Raw genomic sequence first — 14,805 nt, 5'->3', positions numbered from 1 at the left:
AGGGCAATGTTTACGCATTTTCTCATTGCTTAAAACAAACACTTGACATTGAGGAAAATAAAAACATTAAATGTAGTGCCTGTCCCTCAAAGTGGTTTCTCTGCTATTTTTTCTAATAAGGAAGAGTTCTACTTATAGGGTTCATTCAAGTTTATGAAAATGTTTTCTTTTAACAAAATGAAAAATAGTTTTTTCCAGTTCTAGAGAAAGTGCATATGAAGTAAATTAGGTCAAAATTAAGAGGATATATTTTGCTCTTTATGATTTCTATAAAGAAATGATGCATTTTAACAAAATATTTCTTAAAGATGTTTCTTTGTCATGGTGAGATGTGCATTTTCATACACATATCACATAAATAACTGTTTTGACTGTGTTCTGCAGCAAAGAAATGCTACAAAAAATCACCCCAAATTTACCCACCGACTTGTAGTCATTAATTTTCCCAAGACCACTTTAACTATAAAAAAGACAAGTCATTTTTAAAAAACAGATAAAACATTACTCTCTTAACCACAAATAATTTATTACTCAGGAGTGAATATTTTTAAAATTATGGAGACATTGCGATTATAGTACTTAGTCTTTTCCTAACAAAAAGACAACCATTCTCAAGTATCTTATTACAGTTATTCATTGATTAACAATTAATTGAACAGCTTCTATGTTATAGTCCCTAGGCATATGGCAATGAACTAGATTGTTATACAAAGTCCCTGCTGCCATGGAGATTACATTCTAGAGGAGTGGACATAGACAATAAATGAATAAACAAATAAATAAATGAGATAATTTCAGATAATGATAAAGCCTTGAAGATAAGCCCAGGTGATATGACAAAAAGTGACAATGGATGTGGGTGTAGTTTTTTAAACATTTTTCTTCTTAAATTTGGTTTAAATGTAAACATTTACCAAAGTGATAAATATCTGCAGTTTAGTCAGATAGTACCATAAGTATTTATTAATAGCATTTATTACAAAAAAACCCAGAAATCTCCATCTGCTTCTTCCCCTTATTCTCAGAGCAGGCTGTTCAGAAGCAGCCTCTTTGAAGTGACATTTGAGCAGAGAAGCGAATGACAAAAAGAAACTGCTTAAGTAACATCTGGATAAAGAGCTTTCCAGACATGGGCAATGGCAAGAGCAGAGAGCCTCAGACAGCAATGAGGGTCCCCAGTGTTGCTAGAGCCGGGGAGCAAGGGAGAAGGCCTAGGAAATGATGCAGTATATCTTTTTCATAGTAGCTTCCATGAATAGACTGGATCGTGGGTGTAGAGAGGGGAGAGTGATAGCAGAGAGGAAATATGAGATTGAGGGATGATGGTGGCTTGGACTAGGGTATTAGCAGTGACAAACTCCAATGCAGTTTAAGACACACAGCACTTAGACCTGTTGATGGCTGGGATATACAGGGGGGACAGGGTAAGAAAGACTCCAATTTTGGAGCAACAGGGTTCCGATGATTAGGAAAGTGTAGTGTATATTTGTCACTGTTTTGCCTGCTCAGCATCCAAATCTCCTTCTGTGATCATAGAATCTACTTACTATGCAAATTCTAAGAAAGGATGCAAGCTAATTCCTCTCTGCCTCCTGGAAGCTGGAGTACAATCTCATGCTTCTGTCTGGGACTGTGAATCAGGAGTAATGGAGAATGAGGATGTTTTCTAACTAACTCCAGTGGGGAGTACATGAGGCTGCTTAGTGACAGTGACAGCAACAGCAGTGTCATAACCAGGTATGGCCTTGATTGCTGTCATTCTGACGACCTAGCCTCTCTTAGTTTCTGTTTCTTTTCCAAGTCTATTTCTCAAGCTTGCCCATTAAAAAAAAATTTAAAAATAGAGGTATGACATATAAAGGGCACAAATCTTAAGTATGCAACCTGACAGGTAAACACCTATGAAACCACCACCTAGACCAAAATATAAAAGACTTTCAGCACCCTCAAAGTCTTCCCTTTGATACACTATTTTCTCAATAAATTCAATTTCTGCCTGAGTTAGCAAGTCCATTTCAGGCTGAGGCAGAATGCAATCAAGAAATCTGACTTGTGGCACTTCAGTGTTTATCAAATATGACCCTTTTGCATTCAGAATGAAACTTGGTCAGGAAAAACAGCAAAAGAGCATTTTTGTACCAAAGTCCTCAAGTGAGTAAGCCTCAAATTAAGACTTGTTATTATTAATCATAATACAACTTTATCATACCAAAGTACCTAAAAATTGATATATTTAATTTATAAAATCTTAACCATCAAAGTCAATCTGTGGTCTGGAAACTAAATTCTTTTCAGGGACCCCACCAGTACTCAACCTTGTTTCTTTAGGGTCCCTAACATGTAAAGCTACATAATCTGGAATTTTCCAGACAGTTCTTTTTTATTTTTTGAGACGGAGTCTCGCTCTGTCGCCCAGGCTGGAGTGCAGTGGCGCAATCTCGGCTCACTGCAACCTCTGCCGCCCGGGTTCACGCCATTCTCCTGCCTCAGTCTCCCGAGTAGCTGGGACTACAGGCGCCCGCCACCACACCTGGCTAATTTTTTCTATTTTTAGTAGAGACGGGGTCCAGACAGTTATTATGTGGGACTTTAAATATATATGAAGTCTTGCTGGGCGCGGTGGCTCACGCCTGTAATCCCAGCACTTAGGGGGGCCAAGGCAGGCAGATCACGAGGTCAGGAGATCGAGACCATCCTGGCTAACACAGTGAAACCCCCGTCTCTACTAAAAAACAAAAAACAAAACAAACAAACAAACAAAAAACACAAAAAATGAGCCGGGCATGGTGGCAGGCGCCTGTAGTCCCAGCTACTCGGAGGCTGAGGCAGGCGAATGGCGTGAACCCGGGAGGCGGAGCTTGCAGGAGCCGGGATCGCGCCACTGCACTACAGCCTGGGCGACAGAGCGAGACTCCGTCTCAAAAAAAAAAAAAAAAAAAAAAAAAAAAATCAAAAGATATAGATGAAGTCTTCTGGCCTTCTTATTCTAGTAGTAACTCTATGAGCACCATCACCAAGTGCAGAGGCATTAGTACTAATCGTTAACAGGACATTATAAGACATTTTAATAACTACTGTATTAACAACACCAACGTCCAACAGAAGGAACTCACTGAAAAAACATGGAGTCATTTCAATCTCATTTGATGGCGCTCTATCCAGCTGCTCAGGCCCTACTCCTTTCACAGTCCACTGGCAGATTCTTTTGGCTCCTGCTTCAAAATATATCCAGAATCCAACCATATCTCACCATCTCTATTGTTTCTATCCTGGTCCGAATCTTTCTAGCCTGGACTACTGCAAAACTGGATGCTTGAAGGTAATAGTGAAATGTCTTCAAAATTCTAAAGAAAAATGAGTTTGAACATAGAACTGCAGGCCCAATAAAAATAAAGTGTGAGGAAAAAATAAAGGCCTTGTCAAACACACAAGGACTCCTAGTTTCTCTCCCATGCACCCTTTCTGGGGGAAAAAAAGGCACCTGTAAATATACTTCAGCAAACAGAAAAGACAAATTCAAGAAATGCAGCAAAAAAAAAAAAAAAAAGAAAGAAAGAAAAGAAAAAAGAAAAAAGAAAAGAAAAGAAAAGAAAAAAATAGGAGTACAAAGAAAATACATCCCAAGATGACAGCTAAAAATCACTTTGTCCAAATTCGATGAAGCTGATTAAGAAGCATAAAATGATCTTGGGGTTAGAGTGAAGAATATACTTCCTTCCTTCCTATCAATTCTGTCAAAGAAAAATAAAACAAGAATATAGTTCCAGAATCCCAAGATGAGAGCTAAAAGCACTCTGAACAAATTTGGTAATTCAATAGTATGATTAAAAGAAGAGCTACAGTAAAGCAAGTATTTTTCTTCTGTCGAGAAATAAAAGCAGGCTGGAAGCAGTGGCTCATACTGTAATCCCAGCACTTTGGGAGACTGAGGCGGAAAGGATCGCTTAAGACTACAAATTTGAGACCAGTCCTGGCAACATAACAATACCCCGTCTCTATTGAAAGATTAAAAAAAAAAAAAAAAAGAAATAAAAGCAATTACTTACTCCAGGAACCATTAAGGTATGCAAAAGCCATGACCCAATTACGTAGCAAATGACACATGGCATGATTTGGGGAAGTTAACAACTGGCTATAAAAGAATCCATTTGGCCTTTATGCGTGAAACATTCTGCTTAAATCAGCACAGACTTAAGGATATAAGATAGATACATAGAAGGAGATAAATCACCTGGTTTACCTGTGCATACTTTTGCATAGTGTGACTGCTAGTTACTGATTTGCAGTGTTTAGAATAAATATACAGTATACGGTATATACAATATACAAATAAATATACAGTATAGAGGGAAAACATTATACATCTATTAAAACTGATTATATAAACTAATAGTATAACTTAAGAGAAGTTAGGAGGTAAAGGACAGTAATGGAAGGGAAGTACAAGGTTGGTCATTTCCTCAATGTTATGGAAATATATTTAAAATCAATGGATCAAAAAAATTATTAACTACAGTTATAAAGGAGAACAAATGAACTAAAAACATAACAAAAATGGTGAGAAGGAATGAAGTGAGATAAATTGTTTATCATTCATAGAATGACAAATTTGGCTTAAATGATAAGAAACAGCAGCAAGAAACGTGCTGTTAACCTCTAAGAGGTGAAATTGGTGTGGATGGCAGACAGAAACACTTGTACTTTTATTTTCTATCCATCTGAATTGTTTAGAATTTTTATTCAGGTACATGCTCTAAAATTAAAATTGTTTTTAATCCTAAAAAACATTAGGGGCTGGGCATAGTGGCTCACGCCTATAATCCTTGCACTTTGGGAGGCTGAGGTGGGTGAATCGCTTGAGCCCAGGAATTTGAGACCAGCCTGGGCAATATACTGAGATCTTGTCTCTATTAAAAAAAAAAAAAAAGAAAGAAAAAGAAAAATTAAAGCTGGCAGCCTCAGAAAGGAGCAACAGTTGACACTACAGAAAGATCCTAGGAAATTATAAAAAGCAGGTATAAAAACTCGCAAAAAATATTTGAAGTAAAATGCCATTTAAAGTAAAGACATCTAAACTTATCCAACACTTCTGGTACAGCAGAGTCAATAAAAGCAGTTTATAGCTATAACTCGGTGATTAGACAACAAAAAAATGATAGAATTCTCTAAGAGGGCAGAGATCAACTTTAAAACTATTCTCATCCAAAATAATATAGTAATATAGTAATACAAGCATGGCCCTTAAAAGTATTTCAGATTCTGGAAAATTTTGGACAAATAAATGTTATTTACATATATTGATGGATAATACATGATGGTCCAAAATTTTAACACCTTTGTTTAAAAAGAATATTAAAATAAGTGATCCTTAAAACCATTATAATTAATAGCATAACACGAAGATTATAATATTTTAATAAAATTTTTACATTTCTAGAGCAATTTATTCAATTCATACATGATATAGCAACAAAAGGAAGGAAACTGAGACAGCTTTCCTATAAAACATTCAAGAGTACTTTCCTTTGACTGTTTACTCAATATATATGTTCTCTTGGTATTCTTCTGAACTGTTAACACAAAGTTTTAAAAAATGAAAATTTCATATAAAAATATTTATCTTTTTTAACAATGGGTTTTCAAATTAAATAATGTCTGTTTATCAATATTTATTGCATAGAAATATTTTAAGTACTTTAATATTTAGAAAAACATCAGGAAGCCAGTTTTTCAATGGCTGCCATATCTTAAAAGTTGGTAACTTAAAGTCTATTTATAATTTTAAAATTACATATTCTGTAGATATAAAAGTTTAAAAAAATACATTTTGATTTAATACAAAAGCCTTCTAAATTTACATTTTCAAACATTACTGTGATTCTATAACATTGTATATATACTTAGCCAAAATAAGTTAATTTTAAAAAATCAGTAACATGTAATATGCTGGCAAGACTATTTAGAAACAAATGGGGGTAATTATAAAGTCAATGTTATAAATGTACTACTACAAATAAATAATTAAAACAAAGCAGAATATAAAAATGCATAGAACAGGGGCAGATTTATTAAATCTAAGTCACCAGTGCAGAAATCTGGGTACTTAATCCCTTAAGGAGTTAGAGGATTTCAAATTTAAAAGATGACTTTTCCCAGGGGACATTGTGACTTTCTGTGAATAAAGGAAAGAAAGTCTATTATTTCTATTCAGATGCTTCTAGAGTATTATTGTTCAAGTGTTTTTATGTAATTCCTCCTTTAATTTAAATGTTCTTTCCCTGAAAAAAATACTTTAAGATAATAATTTTGGCCTCATGACATATATACTTTAAAAATACATGTGATTCTACAATAATCCCTCCCCCATCCTGATATCTATACATATATGCATTTATAAATATATACAGTTTCAGGATTATAAAAATATTTAATTTTTATAAGCTTAAATAATTACTGTTAATACAGAAAACATTAATACTTGTATAATTTCACTTTTATTTATAAAAAGATTTTCTTATAGCAGCATTTGCATTACAAATAAAATTTGACCAAAGGATGTTGCAGTGTACCAGGACCAGTACTGCAAATCAGACTGAGCAGCTGTGATGTTCCTCTAAAAGAACATCTAGAGGCCAGGCGCAGTGGCTCGCGCCTGTAATCCCAGCACTTTGGGAGGCCAAGGTGGGCGGATCATCTGAGATCAGGAGTTCGAGACCAGCCTGGCCAACATGGTGAAACCCCGTCTTTACTAAAAATACAATAATTAGCTGGGCATGGTGGTGGGCGCCGTCATCACAGCTACTCGGGAGGCTGTGGCAGGAGAATCACTTGAACCAGGGAGGTGGAGGTTGCAGTGAGCTGAGATCGCACCAGTGCACTCCAGCCTGGGCGACAGAGTGAGACTCTGTCTCAAAAAACAAAAAAAAAAAGGACATCTGTCTCAGCTACAGAAGAGTGGTTCCCATAAAGCAGAAAAACCTTGAGGGGCTAATAACTTATGTGAACCTCCTTAAGTGCATTTGAAAGTTATCTCCATAGAGTTGGCAAGATTTAGTAAAATATCCCAAGAAGTCCAAGTTTTATTGATCCCCAGAAAAGTTTTCTAGAGAGATAAGTAAAAATTGTATTAATGAATATAGTGTTTTTAATTGAATCATATAAACTTATTAAAAATTAATTAAAGATTTCAAGAGTAAAAAAATGAAAACATCGCTGTGGGTGGTATAAGAAAATAAAACAAAAACAGATTTGAAACTTTAAGACATTACAAAAAAAAAACCCTCAATCTCAAAAACTCATATTAAGCTTGTTTTTGTTGAGCTCACGTTCCAGATTTCCAATCAAAGTATCAATACTTTCTTGTAGATCTTTGAGATTGTTTTTTCGATCCACTGTAGACTCAATTGTCTGCATTGTCAAATATGTCTGAAATGTACACTCTTTGGACATGGGAATTGGCTGTTCAATCATTACTTCTGGCCCATCCATTTTGCTATAATTTTCTCCGATTTCTCTATCTTCTGAAGGGACATCATCATAATCCACATCATTTAAATTTTCTTTTGTATTTAAAAAGTAGTTTTCCCCACAGCTGCTCCAGTCTCCTGCATAACGATTGCTAAGTGGACTGTCTAATCGGTTTTGCCTTGGCCTAAGTACTCCTGATGAATCAGTACCACTCAAATTTAACACATGAGGTCGTTCTTTCTTCTGCCTCAAATAATTCAGAGAAGACTTCTGCTCTGGGAATAAATTGTCTGTTGATTTTTTGACAGTTAAACGCTGCACTAGAAACAAACAATAATTTTGCTTTAGTGACAGTAATCCAACTGAACTTAAAAAAAAAAACAGCTAAAGATAAGCCATTTAATCATCAACTACAAACATGCATTAAAACAAAAACATGCACTCTGTCAAAAGAAAGCATTCCATAATTTTTATTACCAGACATAATCTAGATTAAGGATAGAAGCAGTATAACGTTCCATGGTGCTAATTCATGCTACATCATAACGTCTCCAAACAAATCACATTTCCAATGTCGATTAATTTTCTACGCAACTTTATTATTATCTAGCTATAATTCAAACAATAGCTAAGCTGGTAGCTTCTCCTAAATTAAAAGCTACAGCAAAAAGCAGGCAAGGCATATTGGTGTACAAACAAAATATAACAAGAAGTTCCTTTGTCTGCAAACATCTAAATGAGGCAAAGGCATCTAAAGTGATCAGCCTAGTAAGTTCTGACCCTTGTGGGCTTTTCTGCAATTCTATTAGCATCAGAGTCATAGTTTACTAAGCAGATCAAATTTCACTTTGATAAAATGTACAAATACTAGATTTGACCACTTGTTACCTGAGTTTGATTATACAGCATTATCTACTATCTTCATTTATTGCCTGGAAATAGTACAGATATTTTATTTTCTCATTCTGGTTAGGTATTTAACAATCCCAAATAACATTTTCCACGTTAAGACTAGTTTATTCTGAGAGTATGCATTGTGCTAGCCATATAGACGATTACCACAGAGACACACATTACTTCATTACAAACCAAGGTTTACTCTTGTGTGTTGAACAAAATATTTAAGGCTATTCTGTATATAAAACAGACAATTTAAAATGCTGACACATAGCTATTAAAGATTACCCATAATATCTTTCTCTTTCTGCTTGTTTATTCTCCATGAATAAGTGCCCCTTCCTATTTCCCTTCACTAAGATAAAGCAACATAAATCAGTGATAACACACAAACTTTATACTCTCCAATATATAATGAATGCTTGTTTGCTGTTGTATAAAATAAGACAACTGAAAAACTATAAAAACATATATATGGTTCTAGTTTTCCAGACTTAAAGTGATATTCATAACATTTTTCATAGATCTCACACTTTTTTAAATTTAGATTTTATTGAAATATTTGATAACTGTACACAGGTATGTTTTTAACATTTCTATTGCATTTTTAAGATGGTTATTATGTATCACTATAGATAGCCAAAATTTCTTAATCTAAAATTTTCTAGAAAATAAAAGTTATTTACTTTAAATTGATCTTTAATGTTAGTATTAATATAGACTGGTCCATACCATCAACTGATGTAAGTGCAGAATGGATAACTGATTTTTCCACTGTGTAATTATTCATATTCTTTTTCTTCCTCTAGCTGCTTATCACCACTATCTCCTTGCTTTTCCCCCCTCATTCTTTGTGCTATTCCTTTTCTTTTTAGTGCTTAACTGTCATGCCTGTTGTTTTCACCAACCAATTACAATATTCTGCTAGCCTTGAGGTTATCTGGTCTGATCTAACCATGTATTTTTGCTTTATGTCTTAAAATTGTCCTATTGTGCCTGCATTTTCAGACATTTGCCTGCAAAATCCAGATTCATTTTGTTGCCAGTTGCTTAGAGTTGCTCACCTAAGACCCTATTGAAACACTGTTTCTGTATATTATCTTGGAAAATATTAAGAAACCAATTAAACTGATATTTTACATCTTTTAGACTAAAAATTTCAATTTCTGAAAAACCAACATCACTGACTTTTTAGACTACTGATGTCAGAGTGGTTTACAACTAAATATACGGTGAAAATGGCTAATTTTAACCTCAAAAGTTCTGGTTTTCCCATCACTGTTGACTACCCACCTTCAGTAGAACAAAATTAAAAATGCAGTCTATAAGGTTGCTGAAAAAGAATTCAAAATGTAATAAGTACTAAGAAACTTAATTTTTCCTTATCTTGTTTTCTACCAGTAGATTTGTTTCTAATTAGTACTTTATTATCCTTTTATCCATAATCACCTTATTTAACAAAAATATACTGACTGTCTAGTTAGTGCCAAATACTCTGCTAGGACCTGGGAATATAAAGTTAAAAAGAATCCCCAACGTCACCAAACTTAAAATCTTGTAAGAAAGATGAAATAAAAAGAAATAAGAGAAAAATTGATACCTTTTCCAAAAAACTTGCCCCAAATATATTTATCATAGAAAATGTGGTATAGCGGCCAGGTGGTGGCTCACGCCTGTAATCCCAGCACTTTGGGAGGCCAAGGCAGGCAGATCACTTGAAGTCAGGAGTTCGAGATTGGCCTGGCCAATATGGTGAAACCCCATCTCTACTAAAAATACAAAAATTAGCCAGGCGCAGTGGTACACGCCTGTAATCCCAGCCACTCAAGAGGCTGAGGTAGGAGAACTGCTTGAACCTGAGAGGCAAAGGTTGCAGTGAGTCAAGATTGCGCCAGTGCACTCCAACCTGGGCGACACAGTGAGACTCCACCTCAAAAAAAAAAAAAAAAAGAAAGAAAATGTGGTATAGCAAGGATCTAGGAATTATACTCTCTCTAAATTGATTTCTCCATCTTTAAAGTGATAGGGGGGCCAGGAGTATTATTTTCAGTATTCTTAAAACAGAAAATGAATATCTAAAAGAAACATTTTTGTGAAAACTCAATACATAAAACAGATAAAAAAGAAGGCTGTTCTGGTCAACGGGAAGTGTGTTTCCATTTTGTTCCCCCACCCCTTGCTGACCTGGCTTCTAAGCTGCTTCCAAAGAACCCTAGAGCTTAGTAGAAGACAATCTAAAAAACTATTGGCAGGACGACTTTTACCTTCTAATGCTGATAAACGCTGAAGTTCTAACCAATTACTTTGAAGATAGGATTTTTCAAATATAAATCTCAAAGCAAATTATCTTCTTGCCCAAAAATAAAAAACAAAAAATAACATGAAACAAAACAAAAAGTTTAGAAAATAAAAAATAAGGGGGCGACTCTTTTTAACTCTGGAGTTGGAGAATTTCCAAATGGAAAAATAAGATATGCATATCAAGGAAAGCTAAAACCTTCTATTGAATGCATGGAGATAGGATAGGCATTCACTGAGTTAATATGCTGTGGCCTACTAGTCTTTGCCACATTCTCTATGTCACCATCAACTTTCTCAGGCCAAGTAAATGCACCTCGTCTACTTGATTTCTGCCTTTTCTTGAATTCAACAGCAGGTGATTGACAGGGTAAAACTGTTGTTTCTTCTCAACTTTCTGCCCTGTTTTTTGTCTGAGGTACTACAACTAAAGAAAAATAACAGGTTATAGAAAAAGGAGCAGTTATTTTTAAAACCACCAACACAAATCTTTGGAATAAGGTGCTGTACACTAGGAACAGCTGTTTAAGGCTGTCTTTAGAATACAGTGAATTTGAAATCTGAACCTGCTTTTTCTATAACACAAGATATACATTAAGTTTCTTCTCTCAAACCCAAAACTAAGGTGGCTACTATTACAAAATAATAAAATGACCTTAACCTCTGGCACAGAATAATTAATAATTAATCATAACGAACTCAGGCACTGACAGTAAACTTAATGGTATCTCCAGGGAAGCAAGTTTTCATTTGTGGTAATGACAAGATGGCTTTCTCCCAAATTCTTGGTGTTTATTAGAATTAAAGCTGTTCTAGAAAAAGGAGACACAGTTGACACTCTGAAAGATCCCTTATGTTGGTCATCAAATGCTGAAATTAGCTCAATTACCCTGAGAATCTTGATTCAGGGTTTTAAAATAGTTAAAATAACATTCTAATTCAGTTAAAACATGAATTAGAATAATTTTTAAGCCGGCATTTAAAAGAAAGTAAAAGCTTTAACTTTCCAAATTTTAAAGTTGAATTTTTTTTTTTTTTTTTTTTTTTTGAGACGGAGTCTCACTCTGTCCCCCAGGCTAGAGTGCACTTCCGCAATCTCGGCTCACTGCAACCTCCGCCTCCCTGGTTCAAGCAATTCTCTTGCCTCAGCCTCCCAAGTAGCTGGGACTACAGGTGCCCGCCACCATGCCCAGCTAATTTTTTTGTATTTTTAATGGAGGCGGGGTTTCACTATGTTGGCCAGGCTGGTCTCAAACTCCTGACCTTGTGATCCACCTGCCTCGGTCTCCCAAAGTGCTGGAAAATTTTTATTAACTTAATTTTTAATTCACTTTAAACGATGAAATCAAGCATTCTCTTGTACTTTAATCTTTATATATATATAACAAAAGAGTAACCGAAGACATTGACTGAGTGCTCACTTTGTGCTAAACATTTTGCTCATTGCCTTAGATGCTTTATCTCAATCTTTACAACAACCCTGAGGCAGGCATGATTTAGAGAGAAGCAAACTGGGAGTTGAAGAGGTTAAAGTTTTTGTCCTAGCCCATCCTGCTGGCAAGTGCCACCATCCAGATCTGAACCCAAACCTGACCCCAGGGCCAAGCACGGTTACTAGTGTGCTCTACACTAAACACCGAAGTACTTCACACTTGGTCCCATGCAGTGTGGGGTGAGAGTATCAGGGGTTACTAAAAGCTAAGAAAAATTTGAAATTTAAATGCAGGGTCATTTATAGAATGTCAAATTAAACACATATTTATTTTAACTCTGAAATTACATCAGAGATAATTAGGAAAATAATTGTCAGTCTTTAGTTATTGATTGAAATAAGGATTGGATAAGAAAGATGGAAAGGTCAAGGGTAATTCCCAATTTAAGCTGAGATAATTTGACTAATGACCATGAATGCAGTTAAAGACATAAAGAAGAATTGATTTAAGGAGAAAAATGAATTCTGCTTTATACCGGTTGAACTAAAAATGAGAAGAGTAAGTAAATTAGTGTTTATTGAGTCTCTATTACATGTCAAGAGCTACACTGAGCACATTACATACACAATTTTTAAAAATCCTAATAAAAATCTATAAACATATTATTAAATCCATATGACAAAAGATGATACAAGGCTCTAAGACGTTAAGAAACCAACCCAAGGTCAGATTGCTAATAAGTGGCACAACCAGGATTTAAATCTAGATCTGACCAAGTCTAAAATGTGCACATTAATCTACGTGCCTACAATGTCATCAGCAAAGGCAGAAAACATTTAAATGAAAAAAATCTAAAGGGCAGGTATCAATTCACAACATTTTGAAAAAGCAAAATCTAGAAGAGTTTCTTCAATCATATATGAGCATATTTAATGATTAGTTAATTCAAATACCCTATCATTGAAAGTGAAAAATATTTCCATAGAATCATTTACCTGGCCAGAGTTGGAGTAAGTAATGAAGAACTTCAATGTGTTTTTTAAAATCCAAAGCACTTGCAAGTTCTTCTGAATCAGTAAAGACTCTGTTGTTATGGGTGGAAGGCTCTTGCCTCTGACTTAATAATACTGGTCCAAAGCACACAGCCAAATTCTGGCACGTCATCTTATTCACTTCATGATAGGAAGCCACCAATTTCAAATGATCCAACAACATCTTTAGGGTTGCCTAAATTAAATTAAATTTCAATTAATATAGTCATAAAGAGGCAAATTCAAGGACACAATTTATAGCAGGAAATACAGATAAGCATCTTGTCACTTTTAAAAGGATTTTTAAAAAAGATTTGAGTATAAATTGGATGTTTGGAACCTAGAACATAGTTTCTAATAGAAACATTATATGGGGCCTAAATTATGTTCCAGCCGGGCACAGTGGCTCATGCCTGTAATCCTAGCACTTTGGGAGGCTGAGGCAGGAGGATCACCTGAGGTCAGGAATTCAAGACCAGCCTGGCCAACGTGGTGAAACCTCATCTCTACTAAAATAGAAAAATTAGCCGGGCATGATGGCGGGTGCCTACGATCCCAGCTACTCGGGAGGCTGAGATGGGAGAATTGCTGGAACCCAGGAGATGGTGGTTGCAGTCAGCCGAGACTACACCCCTGCACTCCAGCCTGGGTGGCTGAACGAGACCCTGTCAAAAAAAAAATTATGTTCCAACAACACAATTTAATCCATTAAATGGTTAAAATATACATTCTTTATAAAATACTTATGAATGCATTCCAAATTTCAGCTGGAATCCCTGGGAAAATGCATCCATTACCTCTTTCTCTTCTAACATGGCAACAGCAAAGGCTGTGATGAAAAGGGGATTAGGGTAAGAATGTTCATTTTTAAGTACAGATAAGTCCTGTAGTTGTAAGTTGTAATCACTATCATGCTTAAATCTAGGAAGCTAACCATTCCGGAACATGGCCAGGTTCTATAATGATTTGGATTATGAAAGACATGTTTAAAAGGCCAATATGCTTCTTAACTAATATAAATATAAATAAATAAATATATATGTGGTAAATAAACCTTAAAAAGAAGAATAGTACAGTTAGAAATGAAAGAAAAAAATTACCAAAAAAATTATTTTTTAATCCTTAAAGAAACTAGTAAGGGGAGTTGGCTCAAAAAGTGGAATGGTTATTTAGGTTTCAACAATTATGGAAAGAAATGATGTTTTTTGATGTAGTGGCATAGGATCAATCATTTAACAAAATGAGTAATTTTTTCTTCAAAACTGTATTGAAGACATTGATGCCAATTAAAAACTTTATTTTTTATTTTTATTTTTTTTTGGAGACAGGGTCTCACTCTGTTGCCAAGGCTGGAGTACAGTAGCATGATCACAGCTCACTGCAGCACCGACCTTCCTGGCTCAAGCAATCTTTCCACCCCAGCCTCCCAAGTAGCTCGGGCTACAGGCATGCAACACCATACCCACTAATTTAAAAAAATTTTTTTGTAGGCCAGGCATGTGGCTCTTGCCTGTAATCCCAGCACTTTGGGAGGCCGAGGCAGGTGAATCATCTGAGGTCAGAAGTTCAAGACCAGCCTGGTCAACATGGGAAACCCCGACTCTACTGAAAATACAAAAAAATAGCTGGTGTGGTGGTGCACACCTGTAATCCCAGCTACTCAGGAAGCTGAGGCAGGA

At 35.3% G+C, this 14,805-nt stretch overlaps 1 protein-coding gene across 2 annotated transcripts in view; it reads right to left on the bottom strand.

Annotated features, from left to right (window-relative positions):
• Window positions 1–501: 501 nt before the first annotated feature.
• Window positions 502–14,805, bottom strand: part of SYDE2 (synapse defective Rho GTPase homolog 2) — a 49,761-nt gene continuing 35,457 nt past the window's right edge. For both annotated transcript variants that reach the window (XM_063600026.1, XM_003805292.7), the window contains exons 6-7: window positions 13,091–13,322; window positions 502–7,787 (exon numbers count right to left, since the gene is read on the bottom strand). In XM_063600026.1, the coding sequence (XP_063456096.1) occupies window positions 7,288–7,787; window positions 13,091–13,322 (732 nt within the window). In that variant the 3' untranslated portion in view covers window positions 502–7,287. The remainder of the gene's footprint in view (window positions 7,788–13,090; window positions 13,323–14,805) is intronic.

Source organism: Pan paniscus, chromosome 1, assembly GCF_029289425.2.
Source record: "Pan paniscus chromosome 1, NHGRI_mPanPan1-v2.0_pri, whole genome shotgun sequence".
Classification (NCBI taxonomy): domain Eukaryota; kingdom Metazoa; phylum Chordata; class Mammalia; order Primates; family Hominidae; genus Pan; species Pan paniscus.
This window is presented reverse-complemented; position numbering and strand designations above follow the sequence as displayed.